The 27738-nt window shown below is 39.2% G+C and overlaps 2 protein-coding genes across 3 annotated transcripts; one reads left to right on the top strand and one right to left on the bottom strand.

Moving 5' to 3' along the window:
• The first annotated feature begins 844 nt into the window (after positions 1 to 844).
• Positions 845 to 18408, top strand: LOC110989975 (very long chain fatty acid elongase 7-like). 2 transcript variants are annotated; one of them, XM_022254705.2, is made up of 8 exons: positions 845 to 1028; positions 4804 to 4876; positions 6454 to 6641; positions 9496 to 9576; positions 10191 to 10247; positions 11566 to 11671; positions 12259 to 12395; positions 14992 to 18408. In XM_022254705.2, exons 2-8 carry the CDS (start codon positions 4828 to 4830, stop codon positions 15199 to 15201), a joined length of 828 nt encoding a protein of 275 aa, XP_022110397.1. In that variant the 5' UTR covers positions 845 to 1028; positions 4804 to 4827; the 3' UTR covers positions 15202 to 18408. The 2 variants fall into 2 exon arrangements, with proteins under 2 accessions (XP_022110397.1, XP_022110398.1); XM_022254706.2 differs by having other exon boundaries at positions 845 to 1069.
• Positions 18409 to 18585: 177 nt separating this feature from the next.
• ndufb7 (NADH:ubiquinone oxidoreductase subunit B7) lies at positions 18586 to 25855 on the bottom strand. The gene is made up of 3 exons (XM_087144113.1): positions 25639 to 25855; positions 21170 to 21338; positions 18586 to 19295 (listed from the first exon to the last, which is right to left on the bottom strand). Exons 1-3 carry the CDS (start codon positions 25748 to 25750, stop codon positions 19196 to 19198), a joined length of 381 nt encoding a protein of 126 aa, XP_087000239.1. The 5' UTR covers positions 25751 to 25855; the 3' UTR covers positions 18586 to 19195.
• Positions 25856 to 27738: the final 1883 nt, after the last annotated feature.

Raw genomic sequence — 27738 nt, 5'->3', positions numbered from 1 at the left:
GGCTAGGCTAAGGTTGGCCGGGCGCTTGCATGCCATAAAAATCGATAAATCAATCGACGACTTCATTTTTAACATAACTCGAGCAACTGCAGTGTTCGGAGCACACCGTCCTAAAGGTTGTAGGCCAGTAAATAGGCCGAAAACGCTGGCGTGGGCCAAATCACAACGGTGTAAAACTGAGCATTTTGTGACCCATGAACTTGAAGGTTTGTAGGAAAGACAGGCTTAGGCGAGCAAAAAGAATACCAGCTTGCGTCTGAGTGAGATTTGGAAGAAATCGGTGCCTGAAAACGGTCTCAGTGTTTTTTCGAGAAGTGTAGGCATCGATATTTCAAAATGGCGAGGGGCTTCACGACTGCTTTTTAGGGGACCTTCCGTGGAAAAATATATCTTCAAAAGTCGTCGGTTAATGAATGGAAATTTGAAAAGAAAGTGAACAATTATAAAATGGTCTTTAATTTGATGTGTGTCCCAAACGCCTGAGAAACTCGTGAGTATTTCCCCCGATTTTTTTAAATTATTACTATGACAGATTTTTTCATTTCCTGCAACCCCAACCCAAGATCGTATAGCGCCGCTACATGGCGCAAGATGGAGAACCTAGGTTAATGGTCCCAACCGCAAATTTTCTTTTTAAAACATGTGCTGGGGATTATCTTCCTTGAATAAAGGCTACCAAGCGAGAATAACATTTGAAGGCTTTTACGCACTAGAGATGTCGTAACTAGTCTCTCCTCAAGACTGGTATGAAACTCACAGCTCTGCGAACATGATCAAAGTGGCGCTGGTCCCTACTGCCTATCCCAACTGCTTACATGTACATGTACATGTACATCCGTGGGTCGGGCGCGTGCGTGTGTGTCAGACGTGGGGCGCGCGGCCGGGATCGATCGTTCATGTTGTTACTGACTCGACTATCTGTTTCCTTGTTCTGGTGCCCCGACCCGGCTGGCCCCTCTGCTTCTCACCTACCCCGCATTGTTCTGCAGCTGTGGTCTCCTTCTAGCACTTTCCAGGCAGGACTTTAGGTAAATATAGGGGTACGCCTAGTATAACGAAGTAAATATTGGTAAGTTCGTTGTCCGTTCGGTAAATAGGCTAACTAGGGGTAGACATGGGGTAGACATGTCATATGTAGTACATGTAGTTGGTACCGGCATGACCGGTAGAGTACGAAACGCACTTTTGAAGTGCGAAGGCATTAAAACAGGAAAACGTGCAACTTAGCATGCGTCTTTTGTGCTTTTTATTTCAATCTTGAGATTTATCAGCATCGGAACTTTATGTGGAATCACGTCTTTAAACTTGAAATGTTGTTTAAATTTACTGAAGAAATTAAACCTCCAAGTGTTAAAATTTTCAATTGTGTTACAACATGTGTACAAGTGTGCATACTGTACACATGTATCTGTCCTGTATGCTCATATAATATATAAGAGCATACAGTACAATGTGTGTGTACATACATCATGGGTATCGGACAACTTGACCATTTGCCAACTTGACTCCGGACAACTTGACTGTTGAGACAACTTGACCATTTGCCAAGTTGTCCATTTGGACAGCTTGACTTTGACAGGGAGATAACTTGACCGGCGAGATGTCTACACATAATACAGTGTTTTCCCACTTCTGGATCGGGAAAATTACTCAGTCAGATTGTATCTACAAAACATCCTCAAATTGCGCTGAAATGAGGTCAGTTGTGGTTGGAGATACTACAAAATTATTTTTAAATTCTAAGTTTTAATTTGGACGTACAGGATCGACGAAAGTGGCAACAGCACTTTTCCCAGTTCTGGATTGGTTTACCCAGTTCCAGATCACAACTAATTCTTTTTCATGAATAAAAAGTAACCACACAACAAATCCATTTTTCAGCCAGAACAATTGTAAAAAGCTGATTTTCTAATGAATAATTTCTTAATTTAGAGAAAATTAGTTAATACATGAAATTGAGAATTCGAACGAACTAAAAAGTGAATCTTGTCTAAATTTTGACTTGTGTTTTTCAGCTGTACAGTGAGCTATCAACAATAGTTCCCCTGCACCACATAGTTGACAAACCCATTACGTTACGTAGATTTCTGCTATGTCCGTATAGTAAGATGGAGTTTGCATGACGTATATTGCGTGCACTTGTTCAGAGTGGTATTGGCAAATGGTTAAGTTGTCCGGACCCCCAAATATGTAAAGGATGGGGTGGGAGATACTGATAGTATGTGATACATTGTAGATTGGCGATCATGTCAACTTGGACCCAAACCAACTCGGACCCATGCCATCTCGGACCTACCAAAGTTGTGAGAATGCACTGGATAGTAAATGAAACGCACAAAGCTGGCAGCCCCAGCAGTGTGGCTTTCAGCATAGAGCAAGGACACAGCACGGACTGCTTTTGGATCCCAAATATTCTTTCTTCCAATGTTCTGTTTTTGCAACTAAGACAATTTCTTCCCACTTATTAATTCATTCAAACAGTACCAATATGATAATTTACATAACAGGTTTTGCCCTTACCCAACGTATATATTAATAAACACTGTATGCTCAGTGCTTGTCGGAGAGCCTGCGAAAAAAGTCACAAGCTTACTCGGGTGGGACTTGAACCCACAACCTCCTGCTTACTAGTGCAGATGTCTTGACCACTCGACCACCGAGCTTGCCGGGGTCGGCTGGCTGGTCCAAGTCAGGTGAAGCAGCGGGTACCGCGAACTATTTTCAAGATGTATTTTTGCATTGGGGAGATGTTAATTTATATATTAGATATTAATATTTTGGAAAGTACCAATATGATCAGTTCAAACTTTCATCAAACTGTAATTTTGTAATTCCTGTAATTAAAAATCCGGGGTTTAGCTGTCCACTGCAAAGTTGCAGTGTACATGTAGATGATAATAATTTATCACAATTTAATAATGTTAAAGACATTCTTACACCTTAATTGGGGATTTTCTGAGATATGTTGAACCGTGCACACGGGGAACAGTCTGCTGATTTTGTGTCACATTGAGGACGCCTCTGTTAGCACAAAAAAAAGTCAGTCTCTGGTCAGCATGCACATCGATGTTGAATGTGCGTGTCAATGTTATTTTTTCCATTTTTTTCTCAACATTTTTAAAACAGCACCCTCTATTTCTGCACCATCTGAATGTTCGCGAGTAGACTACCGGTACATGTGTAATTCTCGGCCACAAATCCACAAGTCAGAAGGGCAATTTGTTCAAGGAACCAGACTAATTCTTGGGTAGCTCTTACCCGGTGATAGATCCATTACGACTGCGTAATGTTGATGTCAAACATGAACAGTAGACCATGGGTAGGTTACCAAGTTGCAGCCACCTGATAGTAACAATTACGGCATGATGTACAACGTGCTACTACTAGCCTTTGCTCTTGGATTAAATATGCCACTCATTTCCGTGTCTGTTGCCAGTCTTAAAAAGCCAACCCCATCCCTCCCCCCAAAAAATTAAAAACCTGCATCGCTGCATCAATTGTGGAACTTTGGTCTGACCAGAGACCAAGTATTTTTTTTTGCTTTATCAAATTTTGGCCTAAATCTTGTGTCATAAGCCTATTATTTTCCACTAACATTTTCAAACTCGATTCATAGGTGTTTAACTTGAATTTTCTTTTTCCATGTTTTTTTTCTAAAAAAGTTGTCGATTTGTGATAGTATTGAATAAAGTTTCATTTCATCTTTCATGTTTCATTCAAATTCGTGAAATGATTGTATACGATCTTTGGCATATTATACATCAGTAACCGGACAAAACAAGATTCGTAGTCTATGCAAATGAAATGGTATACTTGTCCTGGGCCTACACATGCAAGCAACAAAGTTTCGTTTATTCAGAATTTCAAAAACTTTATTGGCTATTTAGGCTTCAGAAAACACTACTTTATTTCTGACATTTGTTGGTAAGGTTTAGATGTCAATCTTATGTCTGGGTTTTGAAACAAGCTATAAGACCCTGTTAATTATTCGCACTCATTCATGGTGCTACTTGTACCAGCACCAAGGGATGTAATATGAAGTGCAGCACTGACTCACAAAAGGTGCCAAGTCCATTCAGCATCCCTTGATTGTGGCAGGTTTACAGTGGGTACCAATCGCCATTGCTGAGATCAGAGTGAAAAAAATTTTAATTAGTCCGAATCTGACTCATCATGCAACAGAAGAAACACCTGCAAGGGCATGTCAAGCTGGCTGCATGGTATTTCACAATGGCGAAATCTGGGGACGTGGTTATTTGGCTTCAACAGAAAACAGCACTGTAACTTATTTTTTAATGATAATTTTATACAAACCAACGAACTAAGATAAACGAAATCTGGACTATGACTTCAGTTTTTCTGACTTTGATAAACTTTAAAAATTAAAAGACAGTATTAGGGTTAAATAAAATACAGGAAAAAAAAGAAATGCTGTTAGGGAAGTCCATGCCATGTGAGAATACATTAACAACAATCAATCACGCATAAACAAAACATTCCTTGTGTTGGGTTCAAGTTGGTTTAGGGTGGGTCAGAGTTGGCTATGGGTCCGAATTGGCCGTGGGCCCGACTTGGTTTTGGGTCTGAATTGGCGTGAATCAGAGTTGGCTTCAGATCGGAGTTGACATGGGTCTCAGACAAATATTTCAAAGTGGAAATAAGAAGTTCCACTAAGCTCATTCAAAGTTAAGATGAGTTTGCATAGGCGTGACACCCTCACTTGTCACAGATTATTAACCAATAGTTGTTGACCAGTTATACTCACTGTCTCATTCTTGTTTTGTGTCGCATTATAATTTGCAGGGCTGACAGAGAGAGACCTCAAAAATGGCAGCTGCTGTGCAGTGGCTCGATAAACTCATTGAGGATAATGCGGGTATGTTTCAAGGATAAACCTGAGTTTCACCTGATTTTCCTCTGCTTCAACTTTCATTAAAAACTACATCACCTCTGAATCCGGGTTCTCCCTGTGAGGGGTTTTAGCAGGGCAGGCTGTCCTGTCAAAATACTATGCCATCCCACTTAAGTTTGGCTGGCCTGCAACATTTTTGCTGTTGCGCTAATTTTTTTCAATACCTGGATTTTTTCCCGTTATCCACTTCTACTTTACCAGACTTCTGATCATTTAGCATGTTCAAAGATATTTTGTACACGTATGTACATCAATTTTTTTCCCGTTATTAATACTTCAGTATTGTAGTAAATAGCAGCCACACATGCCACAAAAAACAACACATGCATTAACATCACAGTCAGACGCATGAAGAATACTTGTACATGTGGCCTAATTAATGGACTGGTTCCCAACTTCCCATCTCTCAGTGATGTAATTTTTGCTCTGTTGCATCCAGAACCTGTCCATCTAAATTCTGCTCCCTTGAGGGCATCTTTTGTAGAAAGATACACTGCACCTACACGTACGTGCTTCATTCTTCATGTTGCGATTCTACAAAAGTTATACACATTCCATAAATTGCTTTTTCATATCAAAGTTGCTTCACATGTGCATTGTGTCAGGTATGAATTGGCCTCATCATTGCAACACGATAGCTTCACTATTGTTGCATGACGTGCCAAACAGATTCATCAGTGGACATACTAATGCATGTTTCAGATACATACCAAACACAGTGAACTGGATACCCACTGCCTTCAATGTAAGGCATCTGACTTGACTCACCTGCAACTGTCATATTTTTAAAACAGTATCTTCTGATCACTTAAGCCATGTTTGCATTGGACTAAAAATTGTAAAAGTTACTGCAAATTCTTGTTAACTGCCCATCCCAGTTTTTCTACAGTACTCTTGCTTTCTTGTGAAATGTCCCTCAGTCACTTGACCTGCAGTGGCATGTCTTCTAATCTTACCAAGGGCCTCCTCTGATTTTATACCTTCTTATCATTACCTGACACTGAATTTGGCTTAGGGTAAGGTGAAATTGGTCAAAAATCTGTTTGTGTATGTTGTGAAGTCATCCATTGTGCATCTCTGATGTCCTACATGTAATGTAAGGGCACCCGCATAGGAAACAGAGGTCATTTATGTATGCACTGACCCATTCATGTGATCAAAATGTAAGTTTTACATTTCACTGGCCATCTGAACAGGATTTTCTGCAGAGTTGTAGTGAGTCACAAATTTTTGTGATTCAAATCAAGTCCTTTTAACATAGTCGTTCATTCGAGTCAGGCAAAAAGCTTGAGTCAAGTCACCAATATCTTAGTACAAAACCTTGCAACAAGACAGTCATTTTTTTCATTTTAAAATTTACATGTACCTCTGGGTTTTTACATGTCGTCACATCACTCTTGATGATTATTTACAACACACTCTTGTTGGGTCTTCTAATGAGGAACTCGAATTGGACATTTTTGCGCAGTGACTCGAGTTGAGTTGAATCATTTACCCATCAGGACTCAAGTTGTTGTATGTTATCATTCTTGTTTCTGTAGATCCTCGGGTGGCTGACTGGCCCCTCATGCAAACTCCAATCCCAGGTACCACTATGGTCATTCTCTATCTCATTGTGGTTTGGATTGGCCCTAAGCTGATGAAGAACAGAGCACCTTACAACCTAAAATCTGTCCTACTGGTCTTCAACTTCATAATGGTTGTCCTGTCCTTCTATACATTATGGGAGGTGAGGTTTTCAGTGGTTGTGGTCTTTCCTTGGAAGACAAAGATTTACTGTGTTTGGTGTATGTAGATTTCATTATTGGTATTTCAGATTGTGAGGTTGATTTTATGGTTTTGAGGAAACGTTCATGTGGTTGTAATTTGTTTCACTGAATTTCTATCATCCTAAATTTGTATCACGACCTACCGCACAAGGAGCAATATGTGTAACAAGGCTTGAACATGTGCTCAGAAAACCAAAAGGTAGGGATGTCAACTTATGTGCCGCCTAGGGAAAGCAAACCTACATGTACCTGTTCTTTCACTCACAGTATATACATGTAACTAGAATTCTTTCCAAAGATGATGTCCTTGTACGTGTACATGTACCTAAGGAGATCTGTGATGTAGCCAAGGTATAGTCACTTGGAGAAATCTTGCCATCAGCTGCTGTGCCAGCCATCCATTAGAATAAAAGTACAGTCGACTCTCGTCATTACAAACTCAGTTGTGGCAAAATTCCAGTTGTACATGTAAAAAGCGTACATTGTTGGTCCTGGCATAAATATGCACATTCCTATTGGGAGAAAATCTGTTATGATGAAATCGCAGAGTGCAAAATTTCTTTTACAACAAAAAGGCTTTTGTGACTCCACTGTGTTAAAAAGCATTGCTGGCGACCCACTTACATGTTCCATACAACAAGTGTTTCTAAGATCCTGGATCACATAATTGCAAGCAGAGTTAGTCATCAATTTGTGTCCATCAGTTGTTTAATCTCCGCCCAATTATTACTGTACTGTGCACAGTCATTGATTGTCTACCCTGGTAACCACCATGGCCAGTTATCAAATGCACCGCCCTGGTGATGCTTTTCAATCATCCATCCCATGTGCACATCACTGAAGGGAAATCATTTAAAAGAAATGATTGATTTTACAAGGGCTTTTGCCAGTTTCAAATGTCTGAAAAAATGTGGCCATTGAATCCCCAACCCCATTCACCTATTCAGATTCATGTAACTTTAAAAAGAAAGACCAAGATTACCAAACAATCCCCAAACCTTAACCTGTTCTGTTAAAAGAATTTAAGTACTATGAAATAAAAATGTGCTAAATTAAACCTCTTCAGTAGTCTCAGAAAAAAGTTCTTTCACTCCAGCTCCCAAGCTTACAAAATGGTTAAAATCATAATTAATCCCGAAGTTAGGAACCTGTAAGGATCTAATCACCCAAACACTAAATTATTCATATTGCTATGGATTTTGGATAAGTGAACTGGTGCACGCCTGCTAATGCACTAACCTTACATACCTAGTGTGGACTTGTGAACAAAAGATGTTCACACGATGCAGGAAAGGAAGACATTCTGTGGACTTACACATGTCCACAGGACGTTTACCCTTCACTGAAAAATGGGTTTAGAGGCATTTTGGGGTTGGGTCATCTGTCATAAAAGGAAGAGGGATAGTCAAGGAAACCGTGTACTAAAAGCCAGCTGAAAATCGTGTTCCCAGTTCAAGATAAATGAGCATTTTCACTGAGTTTTCATAATTGCAGAAAAGAAAGGCATGTCCACACTATATACATGTATATGTAAGGTAAGTGTGGGTGAGCTTATGTGTGCGTATGACCTTTGCTTTGCTAGATGCAACTCTCCAATCATGAAGTACATACATGTACATGTACACCATAGAGATCATTACATGTACATCACACTCACAAAATTGTCATAGGGCGCTTAATGTACCTGTAAATACGGAAGCACTGACAACCATTCACTCACTGTTTTTCATCATCATTTAAACTTTTCAACATTGCCATTTGCCCAAAAGAAAACTGGGGTCACATTCTGAACATTACAAAATAAATTAGCTCTCTGTGAGAGTTACTTTACTTACCAGTTAATCATTAGTCTTGGCATTCTCTCGCATTGTTATGTTGACTTCGCCCTAAGCCATAAATTACGATCAGCCATCTTGGAGTTTTTATTCCATTTGCCTTATATGAACATTTCGTTTGTTTTTTTTCAAATAACATTCAGTTTAATTTTTAAAACTTCACACTACATATTTGATGAATTACATGCATGTTTACATAAATGTACTGCATGCACATGTGGTGAACCTGAGACTGGAAGCCAGTGCACTGCACTCTGCATAGGGGCCGTCCACAAAGTACATGTACGTACCAAACGCATCAAATGCCAACTTTTCAGATCCCTCTCCCCTGTACGCATAGGCATCCCACATATCGTTGACTTGTCAGGGTATTTTGCTTTAGCATCATTAAATGTCACAGTACTGTTATTTCCATGTCGCTTCCGAATTCTGAAATAAATGATGAAAGTAATATAAGGTTTTTATATTGGTAATTCCAGATATTAGGGGTCCATTTTTTTCCTGTTGCATCTGACATATTATTTTATAAGTTCAGAACACATTTTCTAATTTCCAAGAGTGATGAATGAATGAAAATTACCTGCCAAACAAATAGGAATAGTTTGAAATCAATTCCGTTGATATTTCCATGTCAAAGAACAAAGGTCAGATGTAACAGGGACACAAAAATGTCACACTTTTGGACCCCTTATTTCTGGAATTACCCTTTGGTATTTCTCTATTAACGGCTGTGGTAAATATTTACTAATAGGTGTGGCATGGGCGGAAAAATGGAAAATATTTTCACTTGGTCCCACAGATTTCGTAATAAAGAGAGTCGACTGTACCACTTGTATGTACTCATTAGGAAAGTTTCCTCATCACTAAATTAAACTTAACATGTAGTTAATTGTGATTGCAGTAATAGATATTTAAATCAATAGATGAGTGTGGCTTCAGGTACATGTATGTCAGAATTTTATTTGTCACTTCATTGCAGTTTTGTATGAGTGGATGGCTGACTGGGTATACACTAGGATGTCAACTAGTAGACTACTCAATGAATCCCAAAGCCCTGAGGGTAAGGAGGTATACCATGGCACATGTACCTGAAGACAGTGGTAGACAATTATACCTCATCACTACTACTAAAATGATTGCCACACACAACCTCTGTAGACCTTTCTTTTGCTACACCACAGATGAAGATTTTGCCAAGTTGTGGTAAAAAGAAAAATTAACTGACCATGAGTGCTAAACCAAAAAATAATTGGCAAAGTGGTAAGAACCCTGGCTCAAACATTATATCCATAAATTATGGAAATGCTTCATGTACACGTAAATGTTCACACAAACTAAATGGAAATGCCTCCTGTTTTGAAAGTCATGTGCATTTTGAAGCAAAACTTGTTGTTAACCAAAGGTATTAATTTTGCATGCTTTGGCTAGCCATACAAAATGGTGGTCAGTGTTTGTAAACAAAAGAATGGTCTGCACTGACCAAATAGCCACCAAATTATAGCCATTAATTTGGTAAAGCAAAGGCTAGCAGTCAATGATTTGCATTCCTTTTGTCCAGGGTATTTCCTGAAAGGAAATATTGGCCATAAATATTCTTTAACTGGAACATTTGTAAATGTTTGTTTAAAATGTCAGACTTGAACTCAACTTTTGCTGTATTTCATGTATTGACAGATGGCCAATGTGTGTTGGGTCTTCTATGTTTCCAAGTTTGTTGAAATGCTAGACACGGTAAGTTGTTAGTACATTCGACACCATTCCATTTTATGTTAAAGACTGTCAGCCTGTTCTGATACATGTGCCTGTAGTTTGAGCTTTTAAATAAGGAGATGTTTTCATCAGGGTCAATTTACATGACATACATGTACATGTACATACATGCATGTACATGGACGCATGCATACTTTGTCATATTATTTAGTTTTGTGAACCAACTAGCAACCAGTGTTGATCTTACCAGCACTTTAAACTCATTATCTTAATTAATGAAACATACATGTAGTACAATGCCACAAATTTGGAAAGCGAACTGATTTATTTTTCTGATATGACCATTTTGTGCAGGAAAATAATATGAAACAAAAATGACAACCTCAGAGAACAAGATTGTCGCCCTGTAACTATTCACGAAGCCTTCACACTCATTTTACCACCCAAGCCATAAGATCCAAGCCAAGTTTTGCATTCTTTTTTACACATGTATGTCGTTTTATAGTATTGCAGCACACTGTACTACCAACGTGCATCCTTTTTAGCAGGACCGTTTTAATGTACATACATGTACCTTGCTGAACAATGTTTCATCTGTCTTTGCAAAAGCATGTCAAGAATACTGTCAAAACTATTACATTAAGAATGCATAAATTCCTTCATCTTTTAAAGTTCTCACAGATTTTTCTGTCTTTATAGGATCCATGAAATGAATTTTTTTAGAATCACCATTTTTGTATCTCTGTACTCTTCTTAAATATATGAAGACTGTTTGACATTTTTTGAGTTTTGTGAACTGAAAAGGGCACGTTTTAAATATTCAAAATTGACTAAACATTTCTGGACAAGTGAGGGTGCTTTTCCTTTGATGTAAATCAAGGAAGACATGTTCAGTTTGTATGTTTTAATGTTCAAATTGTGAACTCTGAATTTGCTGTCTGAAAACATTTCTGTGAAAAGGTTGCTTGCTTGCTTATTGCTATGAGTGGACTTACACAACACTAAATTGCCAAAGGAACTGAAATATATGATAGCATTGTTTAAAAAAATCGAGACATTTTTGGACACAAATCAATGCAACATTGAGGCTCAATGCCTACAGATGACATTATAGTTTTGCTCATAAATATGCAAATTGCATTAGCATAAAAACCAAAAAAGCTCCCAAAAATGGGTTAAAATTGTAAAACTTTGAAATCAGGGAGGAGCAATTTCAAGGGCTTTAGTACAATTTAGTAAAATATTTCTATTTTGTGGTCCCTTTAATTTACTGTAACTAATATGAGTGTCTTAGTATAGAGTTGCTTTGAAATTTATTCTTATGACACGTTTGTTTCAGGTTTTCTTCATTCTGAGGAAGAAGAACAACCAGATTTCCTTTCTGCATGTGTTTCATCATGCATTAATGCCATTCAGTTGGTGGATTGGAGTTAAGTTTGTGCCAGGTAGGAAATGTCTGTAGATAAGTTACTCAGAATAGTTAGTGCCTTAACTTAATTCCAGTTAGATGATGCACACTGATGTAACAGTTATTTTCAAACAGTGGTATATCTAGGTTATAGGTACCGGTAGTCTGTACTCACCCCTTCCACTTCCGATTACCGTTGTGAAAAATGGGTCCAAAATCTTTGATTCAGAGTCCTTAAATCTGCCCTTGAAATGTCTCAGAATGTAAAAACTCATAGAGCTATTAAATTACTAGAGTGCAAATTACTCATTCGTTGCATGGAGATACTTTGAAGCCAGTCTGAACACAGACATAAGGTTCACTGCAGTGTACACCGAGTTAGTGCTGTAATTATTCAATGAAAGTTTGTGCACCAACATGGATGGCCTCAGGAGGCTTCACTGCAGTGTACAGCAAGTTAGTGCTGTAATTATTCAATGAAAGTTTGTGCACAAACATGGATGGCCTCAGGAGGCTTCACTGCAGTGTACAGCAAGTCAGTGCGGTAATTATTTTATGGAACTTTGAGGCAAATGCATACGGAGTTACAGTTTAACGTTCATTACACCCTTCTTATGCTTGCAGGTGGTTTTGGTACTTTCCATGCAATGTTGAATTCATTCATTCATTTCATGATGTACATCTATTACTTCCTGGCTGCACTGGGGCCAACCTTCCAGAAGTTTCTGTGGTGGAAGAAGTACATGACCAAGATGCAGCTGGTTAGTCCTTTCATTTTCTGTGATTGGTATTTCACAAAAATCACATACAGTACACTCTCGATAACTCAAACCTCAGGGGAATGGATAAAAAATTCAAGTTATCCAGGTTTCGAGCTAACGAAAGTTCCCAAGTCTCGCCCCACATGTACATGCACAGTGCAAAGGTAACCCTACTTGCCCCCGTGGTGGCTATTGACTATATATGTGGTTATTTCCTTGTATCCAGGAATATGTTTCTTGTAAAATTCATTTGTTTGCTGAGATTTCATGTTTTTCTTACATTTTCTATTCTACTGAAAAAAATATGAAACGCCAAAACTGTGTACTTTCTGTGAAAATTCTTCCATTCAGTGCACACCGCCACATAGTGCACAGCCCTGTGCTTACTCGCTTGGCTGGGGCCGGGCCTGGGGTTTTCCTGTTTGGCCACGTGATCATTTATTTTTAATCCCTTGAGGACGCACCATTTTGTATTTCAAAATGTTCAAACGTAAAAGAAAAAATTTATAAACACATTTTCGTGTGTCTTTGTTTGTCTTTTTGGCGAGCTGCAAAGCAAGTGCGAGCCTATGTAATACTGATTTCTGTCTTCTGTCCGTCCGGCCAGCTGTCCTCAAATGTTAAAGTTTTTCCTTGCAGGTCCATAGGTGTTACAATGTGGCATTGTTTGTTTGCTTCCTCTTGGATTTTCATCAGTCTTTAAATAGTCTCATATGGCATTAATGCGTAAAAACTTTTTAATTCAACTCCTTCACGCTGGGATTCTTTTGATGGATGATGGGGAGGGGTGGAGTAAGAGATGGATAGGATGATGGAGGGGTGGAGTAAGAGATGGATAGGATGATGGGGAGGGGCAGAGTAAGAGATGGATAGGATGATGGAGGGGTGGAGTAAGAGATGGATAGGATGATGGAGGGGTGGAGTAAGAGATGGATAGGATGATGGAGGGGTGGAGTAAGAGATGGATGGAAAGATAAGGTGGATGTTGGATTGGAGATAGATGGGATTAGGGGTCGAGTCAAAGTAGACATGGTAGATATGGGATGATGGGATATGGATGATGGGGGTAGAATTGTAGAGGATAGGATGATGGGGTTGGATGCAAAGTGCAAAACTGTACTTTAGAGGAATTTTAATTATGCACCATCCATTAAACTCACAAATGCACTGCTTATCTAGGCATTCAGGTCTGAGTCTGACTGTACTGGATCCACATTCTTGAAGCATTCCTCTCTCCTGTAAAGAACTGTGAAGCCTTTGTACCTGCATCTCCCTTGTTGGTGGTCTTTGTTGATTTACTTTTAAATGACAGGTGCCTTTCAACACACAGTCTGCATACAGCACTAACTCCTAGGTTTTTTCTCCTAGTGTACAATGAATTTTATTGGTAAGGTTGATAAAATATCCTGTACACCTGTATTGCAGTCGTACAATGTATGTCAACCAATCTTGTAACAAATTTTGTAACTAATTTAGTAACCATATTTGTATAACTTGGATGTATCTTTCTTTCCTGTTTTTACTGGAAGGAAATTCAAATTCATAACAAGCAGCAAGCCATGGTGGCTTTACTGTTCTAGTCATTCTCTTACCTTTCCTCTTTTGAAAAAATTGAGTGAAATTTGGCAACGCAAAACAACATTTCTAGCACCGCCTCGGAAATGCATGTCAGTCAGCATGTGAGCAGCGCACTAGTGCTGCAATTAGGCAGGCGGCAGCCAGGCTCTAGCTGGGGCATGCACAAAGCTTTTTTCAATCTGGTCACATGGCCACCATAAAGGAATCAACCTTTGGACTGTGTATGTGCGTGCGTGCGAGCTACATTTAGGCTGTGATGGCAATCAGGCTTGCTTAAAAGCCAGGATTTGTTTGGGTTGTGGTCGTGACAAGTCAATTACAATGGCACTGGCAGCAAGCATGCTTGCGTCCTCACGCTAAAAAGACGAAGTGCGGTTTGCAGAAATGACTCATAATTGAAGCCTGCATTCTTTTTCCACTCGTCAGTAATTTAGAGGCAGTATTTTTTGATCATCCTTTTAAAAACTTTGAGTTAAGCGGATGTAACGGTGTGGGCATTTCGAGTTATGGAGGTATTTTTGTACATAAAAGCTTATTATTTTGGCAGGAAAGAAGAATGGCCTTGAAATAAGCGGCGTTTCGAGTTAACCGACTTCGAATTATGAGCTATCGAGAGTTTATTGTAATTTGAAAGGCCACATGGAAATAGGATGGTTCAAATGAATTTGGTTTGGTTGTTGCATTATTTCCATGAGCCAGACAAAAAAAAATATAGGCTTCAAAAAGGTCCTAGCTGATTGGGAAAAAACCAATGTGGTTGGGATAAGGCCTTGACATTATAGCTATTCATTTTCTTGTAAATTCTGCCAGAGGGGATTTCTGTGTCTTTCATGGTTCTGTAAATGTCTCATTCAGAATTTGGTCAGGTTTCTACACCTTGGGACACTATCCCAGTATTTTGCATTTTTCATCAAACTTGGTCTCCCAAATTTAATGTAATCACATTTGAAAACTGGCATGACCCAAGTGAATCTGAGTTTGCTTTATGTGCTGTACTCTATTTGATTCCCTTTGTTAGACCCAGTTTGCATTGTGTATGGTTCACAGTGCTCAGCTTCTCTTCATTGAATGCGCCTATCCCAAGTTCTTTGCGTGCATCATCTGGTCTTATGGCTTTATCTTCTTCATCATGTTCATGGACTTCTACTTCAAGACTTATAAGAAGAGTGCGTCTCTGGCAGCAAAGAAGAGTGAACAGAATGGTGTGGACAAGAGTAAAGTTCATTAATAAAGAGCCATTGTGTCAGTGTCAGTTGGAGTGATTCTTACCAGATCTGACTGGTACTGACAAGCTTTGAATGGTTTACTTGTTTTAATTTGACTGATTATAACTAGTTTGACATGTGTGTATTGCACTGATTATTTAATGTGTGGTTACTTGCAGTGAGGGTAGGCTGTGACCATGGAGCTATTATTAAACACAAGGAGTTAGAATGAAGTCCCTGCAAACCGTAATATGATTAACTGCTCCGGTCGGCTCCATAGACAAAGTGTGGTTACCGGCCCCAGTGTTGAAGACCCTAGACATTCTTTGTAAGCAGTGATCACCATGCCAGGTAGCTGGTAGCCCACAGATTTGCCATGTTTGGCTGCGGCATACTGGAGTAAATAAATGGTGGAAAAGATGCACAAAGAAGATGCGCAGTTCTCTTCAGTAGTCCTCAGGAGTCAGCGAGTGATCCCCAAAGAAGCGCTCGAAAATTCTGAATTGGCAGTTGGTTATTTGGCAAAAGTCAGACGTTTTTAAAGTCAGTTATGACATTTTGCATTTCCGGCGGTAGAGAACAAGTACCCAAAATATGAACTGTGATATTGATATCATAAGTCGCAATCCTAGTGGTTCCTATGGTTAAAGAAGGTGGAACCATGCCACAGGAATGCATTTGACCATGTTGCAAGGTTTCATGCCTCGCATGATGACAATGACAGGAAGGACAATGAATCTTTCCATGTTTTTGTGTGTTTTTTATTTTCCTCTGGACCAGCTACATTGTTTCAGTTTTCTTGTCGCTTATTTTTGGAGAATTTTTGTTAGTAATTCTGTATATAGTTTAAAAGAGACGTTTTGGGGATGAAAAGGTGTAACCAGACTTTCATTATCATTGGAATATCAGAACAATCACTAAAATTATCAAAATTTAAGTCTCCGATGATGGTGATGGTTTCTGTCTTATGACGGCCATGTCGAACGTGCGGAAGTGTTACGTAAATGCATATGCGGTACCCACAATCCTTTGCAAATGCAATTCCGAGCATTCCTTATAGCCCGCAAGTGGCACATAATTTGTTCTGTCCTTGCAGCACTTGCAGTGGCCTCATTAACCCTTTTGATCTCTGTATGTGCTTACTCCTTGTGTATAATAGCTCCATGATGTGACATTTCACACAGGAAAAATTTACAGAGACATATATTTGTGTTTGTGTTGTGACTTGTTCTTTTTTCAAATGTAAAATACAATCGCTGATTTTGAAAACTTAAAAGTGTTTTGTAACGCGCCATGTGCAATTCAGTTAAATAAGTCCATATGATTCCAGAACAGGTAAATTGAATGTTAGGATTAAAGGAACCTGATATTAATATGCAGCCAATGGTGAGAACAAATTTCTTGCTGGATTATCTAACATTGAATTGGCACTTTTGTCATCCAATTCCATTCTTCAGAATACTGTGGACCTTTGAAGATGTTGGAAATTTTAGTGACGCTTGACATATGTTCAATCAATTGGTTGGGGAATCCTTCTTATTTGAGATGGCCGAATGATATTTTCTCCAAACATGAATAATCATAAGTTTATAGATACTCATAGGAATGACCGACAGCTTGGTTCTTCTTCAAATAATAAGAAGTCAAAACTAGCTGTAATACACCCCACACACAAATTGTTGGCAGTAGGTATGCATATTGATGGCTAAGCAAGCCACATTTTACTGCATATTTTTCCAAAGTAGGTGAAAATACATTTTCAGGATTATTACCATTTTTGGTTGTTAAGTGTATTAAACTCTTCATTAAATTGAAAATTATCCAGATTTTGATTTGAGCAGCTGAATTTACATGTACATGTAGGTTTCACATGTACATGTAGGTTTCACATGAGGCATGAAAGGAAACATTCTGAGATAGTATTGGAGCATAAAGAAAAATTTAATAATGGAAATTTTCTATCATGCGGTGCAGTTCATGTATCTTAGGTCTATTTACATGTAAAAACCATCTTATGATTTGCATTATTACTTATATACACATCATTTATAAAAGGTTATTCCAACGTAGTCATAACCTGGACCACAATAAAATGGTCTCTTGAAATGAAAAGGTGATAACAGCCATTATTTATGACCATCGTTCAGTTTACTGAGATTCTTTTCAGTAATTTACTCCAAATGTTCAGAGATGATGGTCATAATTACAAAATACAACAGAAACCAGGTAGGCCCATACATGTATCCTATCAATGCTGACCACATACTTGCTAAGCAGGCAAGTTTGCTTCAGCAACCCTGAAGTAATAAGATGACAGTGTTCTCAAAAGTTGATGTATGGTACTAAACAGGTTTGTAATGTTTCCCAGGTGATCGGTGAAAGTTTGAAGAGCTGATAGTTCCTATCTCATTGACCTGTTAGGATTCCAAGAGTAGACTTTAATTCTTGAATGAAGGTCAACATTAGATGCCAACAAAAATTTGGATTGTGCTTTTTAAAATGTATACATGTAAATCGAAAGAAAAGTGGGATTTATTGTGAAGCTGATGAACAGAAAGTTGAAGTGTCTTTGTGGCACAGATTGCTGTGTTCTGTGATGGCTGTGCTGTTGAAATGTGTTTATGTATAATTGAATTTTACAGATGAAAGTGCACCTGTATTCTATTCATTCATTAGATACAATTAATGGATCTTGCTTACAAACAATCCTAAATATTTGTTGTGTTGAACAGTAAACACTGCTAGAGTAATTCTGTGGGCAGGTGGTGTGCACTCATTAAATATTCCTTTTAATAATGGGGTGACTTGCCAAACATGGCCAAGTGCATGCTTGCCTCAAAGAACATGCAGAAATGATGTCTCCTCAGATGAGTTTAGAGAGGGTACCACATCATGGGTGTTGCCAGGATATTTTCTTTTTCCGGGGACTCGTCTGCAGCATATTGACCATTAATGGTAGAAATACTCAGGAGGCCCATGAACTTTGTTATGTTAATGTCTGTGGAAATACTGGAAATTCAGATATTTTCCATATGTGAAGATTCCTCAGTGTTGCAATCCCACGTGGTTTCAGGGTATATTCTACACATTATGAGACTGAAAACTGCAGTTGAATAGCATACGTACACCATTTTTTTTTCTTAGATGGATTTGACTTATCCACTTATGCATACGTCTTGTATGTCAGGTTATAGAGGCTGTACTGTGTAATAAATTAGCACTGTAATTAATCAGGTGTGTTTTACACTTGTTGGTTGTTGAGTTAAAAGCTCATTTTGAACCAAGTGTGTAATGTCTTAGTATGTCAGAGAGTGTTGTTTCATGGTTTTTCCAATCAGAAATTGCACGACTACAGTCAGGCAGACTGCAGGCATGTCACACAGACAGAAGTGAACAAAGAGAGTGCATTTCTTTATACATCAAACATTCCTTTTAATAAATTCATTTATCATCCAAACACACAAATATTACTACTGCAGAATTTCCCTCTCTGTGTCTACTTAGTCTGTTTGCGTTCTGAAAAATCACGGGGAATGCTGGGAGACCTTGAACCTCAAGAAATAGAGCATTGGTAAAAATACAGCAAAGTCTACATAATGTAGATCTGCAATCTGTGAAATGTCCAAAGATGGTTTAAATCATTACATAACCCTTGAAATCCAATTGCAAAGTCACCACAGCAATGTACAATTGTCACCAGTACGTGTGTGCCCCTTTACTCTTGAAGTCATGGGCGTGAATGAAGGTGCTAAAGTGTTGGTAATTTTGTCACACTTCACTCTCAAGAAAATGTGCTACATGTTACTATGCTCCAATTAAAGCCCATGTAGTCACTTCCCATTTCTTTTCACTAAATTCTAGAAATCAAAACACTACCCTCCAGACTTTTACAAGTCAGTTTCCATCTTTCAACATAACATAAAACATGTTATCAAACATAAAACTTGAAACTTCAGAATTTTCATGTTACTTTGAGAAACCTTTTACTAAAACATATCAACATAAAGTGACCCCGTTTCAATCTTGGAGCTGTTCTTTCTCCTCTCGTAGCCTCTTCCGCTTTGCCCGTGCCAGTAACCTTTTCTCTCGTTCATACTCCTTCATACGCATCACAAAGCTGCAGGAAAGAGAATTGCATGAATCATGAAAGGGAGAACAATCTACATTGTTCACCCAAAAGAATGTTTGGAACAATTCTTGATCAAGGCACTGTTACATGTACTTTCTGCCTTTTCCTTCATTGGAGAACATGTACCCGAGGACAGTAACCCAGCATACATGTACTGTATGGAGTGGTATTGTGTCTTCTCTGCACAGCAGATTTACTCTTGGGAATAATTTACAGGCCTGATGAGTATAGATCATAACTAGCATCTTGAATGCCTAGAACAGTACAATTACGTGTATAAAACGCATTAGCACTTGAATCACAATGCCCAAGTACTCCATTTGTTTGCACTTCCATTTCCTGGTTCAAATGACATCACCCTTTACAGTCATTTACAAAAGTTTAAGACCGCCTGGAATTTTATTGGTATTCTGTCACTGGGCCTTCATTACATTGTCTCACTGAATGATTACTTAACATGTTTTACAGTGGTGCATAACATCAGTGTAGTGCTATATACCCATTTGAATGAAGGTTTTTGCAAAGGCAGATCTGGTGTGACATTTTGTCTGTCAGGCAGCATGAGTAAAAAAGGCCAGTCTAAGTAATCAGAAATAAAGGAGGGCACACTCAATATTGGATTGTTAACATTTTAAATCATGGAAATGTAGTCAAATGGCTGTTTAACCAAGATACTAAGGTTACACATTGAAAATAAACACAAGTCGCCATGATTGATCGGTTTAAGTTTGGTTTTTCTTTACGTTAATGCATTTTGTATACATGTAGGTGGTCCTTAACTTTTGCAAATGACTGTATTAACCCTATAGCCTGTGTCACCTTTAGCATACATCACCACTGTGCATAATAAAAATGAAGAAAAAAATATCTTATGTCAGATACCTATACAAGTAAAGTACCTGCAAGAAACTTGGCATTCCTTTGCGTTACAGAAAGCTAACTTAATGCCACATTAGACTGTTTAAAAAGTACATCAAGCCTGTTAAGTTTGGAAAATTGACCCACATTTGCATGTACTTTTCAAGAAGCAATCACAATTGTGAGTTTCAGTAGCGTCCTGTGAAAAACCTCACTCTTCGTATTCAGACTGGTCATATTCACACCGGTCATATTCATGTTTAGAATGCTTGCAGGCAAACACTCACTCTTCATATTCACACCAGTCATATTCAGACTGGTCATATTCACACTGGTCATATTCCCGTTTAGAATGCTTGCAGGCCAATACTCACTCTTTATATTCAGACTGGTCATATTCAGACTGGTCATATTCACACCGGTCATATTCCTGTTTGGAATGCTTGCAGGCAAACACTCACTCTTCATATTCACACCGGTCATATTCAGACTGGTCATATTCACACCGGTCATATTCATGTTTAGAATGCTTGCAGGCAAACACTCACTCTTCATATTCACACCGGTCATATTCATGTTTAGAATGCTTGCAGGCAAACACTCACTCTTCATATTCACACCGGTCATATTCCTGTTTAGAATGCTTGCAGGCAAACACTCACTCTTCATATTCACACTGGTCATATTCATGTTTAGAATGCTTGCAGGCAAACACTCACTCTTCATATTCACACTGGTCATATTCCTGTTTAGAATGCTTGCAGGCAAACACTCACTCTTCATATTCACACTGGTCATATTCAGGTTTAGAATGCTTGCAGGCAAACACTCACTCTTCATATTCACACCGGTCATATTCCTGTTTAGAATGCTTGCAGGCAAACACTCACTCTTCATATTCACACTGGTCATATTCCTGTTTAGAATGCTTGCAGGCAAACACTCACTCTTCATATTCACACCGGTCATATCCGTGTTTAGAATGCTTGCAGGCAAAAACTCACTCTTCATATTCACACTGGTCATATTCATGTTTAGAATGCTTGCAGGCAAACACGTTGGGGAAGTTGTCTCGTCTGCATCTTTGCCAAGCAATGTAGAGATGAGCGCAGTAGTCCCGCCGATCAAGAGGAACTTGAGCTTTCATCATTTCCTCTTGTGTGGCCACCATCACTAACAAGGGGGAAATAATTGTATTTTTTGTCAGAAATTTAATATTTATTTCAGAAATCTTCCAAAAATGTGTGCAAGTGGCACAAATACATACATGTATGTATCAATATTTGTTAAACTTTGCATTCTTCAATAACTATACAATCTACACGTAGGTATATGTACTTTGAATGTGGCATTCTGTGCTTACTGGTTGTAATTAGACAGTGCAACGTCCATTGACTGTGACTTAGTTAAGTTGTACACTGGATGTTGCGCCATTCAGGAAACAGTCAGTGGCACTAGGTATATGCATGCACACTCCTGAGGCTCAATTACGAATGGTCTGCTTGACTTGGGAAGTGTATACATATTTTCCCTTATATTAGCATAGAGTTTGAGTCGCTACATGAAGAAGATGGCGAGTTCAACTTGACAACGAGAGCGTTTCCGATTTGAAACAAGAAATGTCTTTTTTCTTCCTAAATGTAAATAAACTTTACCATCCTCACTGGAATCTTTGATTCCTACAGAATCCTAAGGAATCCTACAGTGGGTGCATTAGACAGGTTAGGGACTGCTGTGGGGGTAAAATCTGAGGATTTTGATTTGGGGTAGGAGCTACTTGGAGTGAAATCAATTAATGGTACATAAGGCCTACGAAAGGGTGTGAAACTCTACTATCGCCAACCATGTTCAAATGATAAAGCAATTGGTAGGGTCCTAATTACTCTGTTTAATATACTCAGACTAACATTTTTTATACCCGTCTCATCGGGTTTATGCACCGGTGTCAAGTGATGGCCAGATATGGAACTCTTCAGTACTTTAGAAATTTGTAGTATAAGTGGTGTTCCTTACCTAGGACCCTGTTCCTACAGGCCTATGTAATAGATTAAAGAAACAAAGTCTACTTTTAAGAAACAACTCATCTTGATAAGTTGGCAGTGATGTCCTCTTGCAAATCAGAAAGACTGTGTTTGTCATGTTTGTGAAAAGAGGACAGGGCTTGGTTTTTGAGGGAAATTACGGGGTAAAATGAAAGCATACATTACTCGGAGAACTCTCAGTCACTAGCACGAAGTAGTACTCAGACTTCTTAGAGTAAGCATACATGATGCGACAAATAGCTGTGAGTGCGAATGAAGATGAATTAGGCCGAGCAAATGTAGTTTGGTTCCTTAACCTGGATAAAGATGTTTGACGAACCTCGATAAAGTAATGGCTAAGAACTGTGAGCCATTACTTCACCTAGATGCATCAAAGTACTAGCCTGGGCACTTCAACTGCAGTACATTTGACTCAACCATGGATGTTGAGTATTACTTCCAGAACTGTAATGTTTATACAAACCTTGCAGATACATGTAGCCATGTACAAATTCCTATAAACAAATTTTGGCTGTTTTGATTGTGCCAACTTACTTTTCCATCACAGCCATTTGTACAACCGAATTTCATACATGCCGTCTTGGTGAAGTTAGATGTCAGATGGGGAAGTTTATTCACCTTATATCCTCGTTAAAATGGTGAAAGTTTTGAGCATTTTGCCCATCCACAGTACAGAAAATCAGCAGCATGTACCCTTAATACCTGTCAGCTGTGTGATAGCTTGACCAACAGCAACACAGCTCCTATCTTTTCCTTTTGTTTTCCTTTCACCCACAGATGAAAGCTCCACTGTGACTAGACCCGTAAACAGGTCCCGACGTATACACCTCCGTCGTAAACTGGGCCCTGTCCCAATTCATAGGGATTTCTTTCGAAAAATTTTATCCGGGATATCCGGGGGCGTAACTAAACATCCGCTTGATTTTATGAGCTGAAATTGCACCAGTATATTCACTACTTACAGGGTAAACTATCCTCTAGATTGCTAATTGCAGAAAACTCACCTTTTCCTCATCTGGAGGAAAAAATGTTGCCTTTTTGTTGCCATTTTCCCAATCCGAACGAATTTTGGCCCGACTTGTACATTACAGACTCCTTTGTATGGTTAAGTAATGGTAACCTGTACGAAGCCTGTCTTGTTTGCATCCAGACTTTAGCTCTTCTGAATTTTGTTTAGATTTGCAAGAGTACCTGTCAATCTAAGTAGTCATGGGAAATTACAGCTGTTTTGTGTCGCAGCTAATATGCAATGCCCTTGGCTGGTTCCCTGTCCAGTCACACACCCCTTGTGGCAAATCATTGGTAGCGCAGCTTGCTCTCCGTGACGTGACACAAAAGTGACGAAACAGCCGTCAGTTTTGTGCAAGTGGGGCAAAATTCGTTCAGAGTGGGGAAAAGGCAACAAAAAGGCAACACTTTTTCCTCCAAACCAAACGAGGAAAAGGCAAGTTTTCTGCAATTAGTGACCTAGGGGATAGTTTACCCCGTAAGTAGTGAACAATGCAATTTCAGCTCATAAAATCAAGCGGATACAGGGTTCTGCCCAGGATGGTTTTAGTGCCAGCAGGACTATCTAAGAAAATTTTTGGAATCTAAAAGCCCCCAGATGGCCAGAAACAGCACTTTCTGGGTGTTTTCAGCTGTGTATACACAGCCTAGAATTAGGGATCTCATGTCTGAAATTTCTGAAATTTAATAAAAAAAATTGAAAATTTGTAATTTTGGTCAACTAGGATGAGGTGATAATTTTAGACGGGCAACTGAATTAGAAAAAAAAAGAGTAGAAATAAATATTTATTTTATTCTGTAAATCCCTTAAATATTTTTCATTTTTTTTTGTGTGTTGAAAATAAGGTGAAACATGCAAAATCTTGGCGGAATATTTTCCTTATTTTCTTTGTACAAAAGTTCGTACAGTATGCATATGGGATAACGACATTCATAAATGTGTGCAGGGGTTTTCTGAACAGTCATTTTAAAGTCTACATGAACATAATGTAGATTGGCCATTTGCTTTTCTGACACATTTGGCCATGTGTCACGTGCATACTGAGCGCGTGTATCTTGCCATACGGAACTCGTTTACGGAAAAGGCAAAATCATGCTGTTACTTTTGAATAAAAAAATTGCGGAGTTAATATTTTCACTGTGGGATAAACAACAATTAACGAATGCGGTGCGATCGTTGGTTTAAAAAACGATCGCAGTGATTGTTTTATGCAACATCGAGCAGAAAATACATGCACCGAATGTTGCTAACCATGGTCGGCGCGGCGAAAAACAGTCACGGTCGATTGTCAGTTTTGCAAGTACATGTGAAATTGTTTTTCTGCCAGATTTTTAAGTGTTTAAACGAAGTGTGAATGGGGTCATTTGCAATTTTGTCTTTCTGAAAGTTAAGCCAAATTTTCTTTTCAAGTTGTGGAACTGGGTAAAATGCGGAACTGGACAAACAACGCTGTACATCATGGAGAGGGGGTTTTCCGATCTTCGCGCACTGAGAGCGTTGCATATGCAAGCCTATGTGTGGCCTTCCAACCAATGGAAAGATTCGTTACGCACTATGTACACGTGCATTGCGCGTAACAAAGCCTCCTATTGGTTCATGTTAATATTTGGTCCAGATATGTTGCATATGCACGTACGTCGGTGCGCAGATGATATGCATGGCAGTGCAAAGTGAAATTTACGAAGAAATTTTACGGTTTCTTCACGATCTTCATATCTTCACGATCGATCCCTCGACCGAGATGCTATTTTATTTGGGTTCTTTTCGGGGAATATGTGCCGGTCGGAAAAGTTGATTTGGCAGATTGTGGCGGTCCGCAATTCTGCGTGCCGGTCGGGCCGACTGGCGCCGACCGGCAGCGGCAGATCCCTGCGGATATTAAGTTACCCCCCTGATAAAATTTTTAGAAAGAAATCCCAATGAATCAGAACAGGGCCCAGTATACAACGGAAGAGTATACATCGGGTCTACACTGTGACTGGTCCAATTTGCTTCCATTCCAATGACAAATCACAGCTCGGCTTTCATTTGGATTTGGTCAGGAAACAAAAGGAAAAGATTGGAGCTGTGTTGCGACTGGCCAAACTATCACACAACTGACAATTATTGAGAGTTGCTGCTGATTTTCTGTAGTGTGGATGGGCAAAATGCTCAAGAATTTCACCATTTTAATGAGGATATACGTGCAAGGTGAATCAGCTTCCCCATCTAACCAACTTCACCAAGAAGGCATGTATGAAATGTGGTTGCACACGTACATAGCTGTGATGGAAGAGTAAGTTTGGCACAATCAGAACAGCCAAATCGTGTTTATCATGTTTATGGGAGTTTGCAGCTGCCGCCTCTTGGGTTTACGTTTGTACATGTATTTAGGCCACATTCCTGTAGTTGTGCATCTTGGGACAGCATTTTGAACACTCACCCCTCTCTTGCCTGCCTTCTGGAAACCCATAAAGTGGATCAAACGTCGGCAGGTTGTATAAATCTGGAGCAGTGTCCCGATTTGTCACGTATGCAGACCATGCATGTCCCATTTTTGTGGGACTTTTTACAGAATCTACAGAGTACAGCTTGGCCTAGTTCCAGTTCCACAACTCTAACCGATCGAGAAATCGCCCCGCGGTCCGGTGGAGGTCGTACAGCGCCCTCTTTTGCACTTTTTGGAAGGATCGGAACTTCCATGAAGGCGGCAGAGGGCGCTATTACGACCGTTTGCGCAGAGCAGTTTAGACCAAATACACGTACGTACGTACGTACGTACACGTACACACATGTACGCATGTCTGCAGCTAGCTCACTGCGTGTAGGCCGGCTGCGCTGGGGCCGGGGCACACAACCCTCGTATGTGCACCAGATTTGGCCGCAAGGTACGCTGTACGACCAACAAATGCAAGCATCGCAGATAATGTCCCATGACGTAGCGAGATTTTTCAGTTTTAGCCAACGGTCGAAGCACAAGTTCCAACGCTGCCTAACCCCCCGATCGATGTTTTGGAAACTTACGCTAGCGTGTGTGAAAAAATTCGTTCTAAGTACATTTTGTGAAGTTTCAATTTAATCAACCGTTACTGCTACGGTTTACTTATTCACGGGTTCACACTATTGCATGTCTGCTCGCGTATTCGAAAAGTTAAAGTTGCCGACCTGTCCGATCGCCGGAAAAAGTGTCTTGCAAATCAAAGTGCCAGCTAAGGCCTACTCGTAATGCATAACCATTTGCGGTGCGCTGGGAAGACATGGAAGTCTGTTTTTTCCCTGTACATTAAATGTACAATGCCTGAACGAGAATAGACGTGAATACTTTTTTCCCCCGAAAACCCCGATTAAACAGCTTTCGGGAAGTTACGGCCGCTGTGATAGCTGTGCTGCGTTGCAGGCCTATGGTAAAGAGATGCACTATCAGTGAATTTCTTTGAAGTTAAAACTTCAGATTCTGAATATATAACCTTCTCGGCATCACCATATTAGAAAAAGTTCCCACCAAAACTCGCCCTCCCTGAAAAAAAAAGAAATAAACTTACAAACAAAAACAAAGTTTCAAACACTTGACTCAACACTTCGAATTAAATGCAACTTAATTCACTCGGCAAGAGTTTGGTGAAGGATAGGTCGTGCATCACTTTAATTTCTATTAATATAACTCTATGGTCTATTCATAGAATAATTACGTACATGTAATATGGTACACATCTTGATGATAGAGACAATGAAAATAATAATAATAACAATACAGCCTTGCAGTAAAGGTCCGACTGTTAGTGAAGTCAGAGGATGCGGAAAACATTTCATTAGTCTAATTTACATTAGATATATGGTAGGCCTACGTGTATTTTATTGAAGCAGTGAAAAAAGTTTCATCAGCAACTCCCATTTTGATGTTTTCATGTTTTCATGCCAGTGACTGCATTGTTAACAGGTGAACATATACCATAGTCTAGAACACCATAGAGCTACTTAAAATTACATGTGCTTAAAAAATCGTATTAATGTAGGGCCTAAGTACTTTGAAAGTGATCAGTCGAAAGGAAATATATTTGAAACGCAAGAAAGGCAGAAAAATATTCAATTTTGCATTAAATAAAACACATCAGAAAAAATGCTGCCTTTTCTTATGATGGTTGCCGATTAGTACTATATTGTGGATCCAGGCGGGGGCAGTACGTTGGGAGCCATGATGTTCTCATTCAGTCCTATAAACATTTTTTTTTCAAATAATTAGAGAAAGGTGAATAACTCTAAAAAATGATATTAATAGAAAAAAGTGTACAAATGTTGCAATAATTCCATTTTGACCTGTGACCCTCCCTCTCAAAAATTGGCTCTGGATCCTCGTTGCTGCTAGGGCCAGTTTTGTGGGGTTTTTATGTCTGGTTATATTGTACCCCCATAGTTCAGACGGTAGCGCGGCGCCGACGACAGACCCAACAGTTCTGGGGGTACGTAACATTTTTTTCCTCTTCATGGTCGGGCTTATAACATGAGACATAAAAGAATAACATATTAGAAGATTAATTTGAGAAGA

This window comes from Acanthaster planci, linkage group LG12, assembly GCF_054643075.1.
Source record: "Acanthaster planci isolate LZ-2023a linkage group LG12, COTS_SCS, whole genome shotgun sequence".
NCBI lineage: Eukaryota > Metazoa > Echinodermata > Asteroidea > Valvatida > Acanthasteridae > Acanthaster > Acanthaster planci.
Note: the sequence above shows the minus strand (reverse complement) of the source record. Positions and strands in the feature narration are given on the sequence as shown.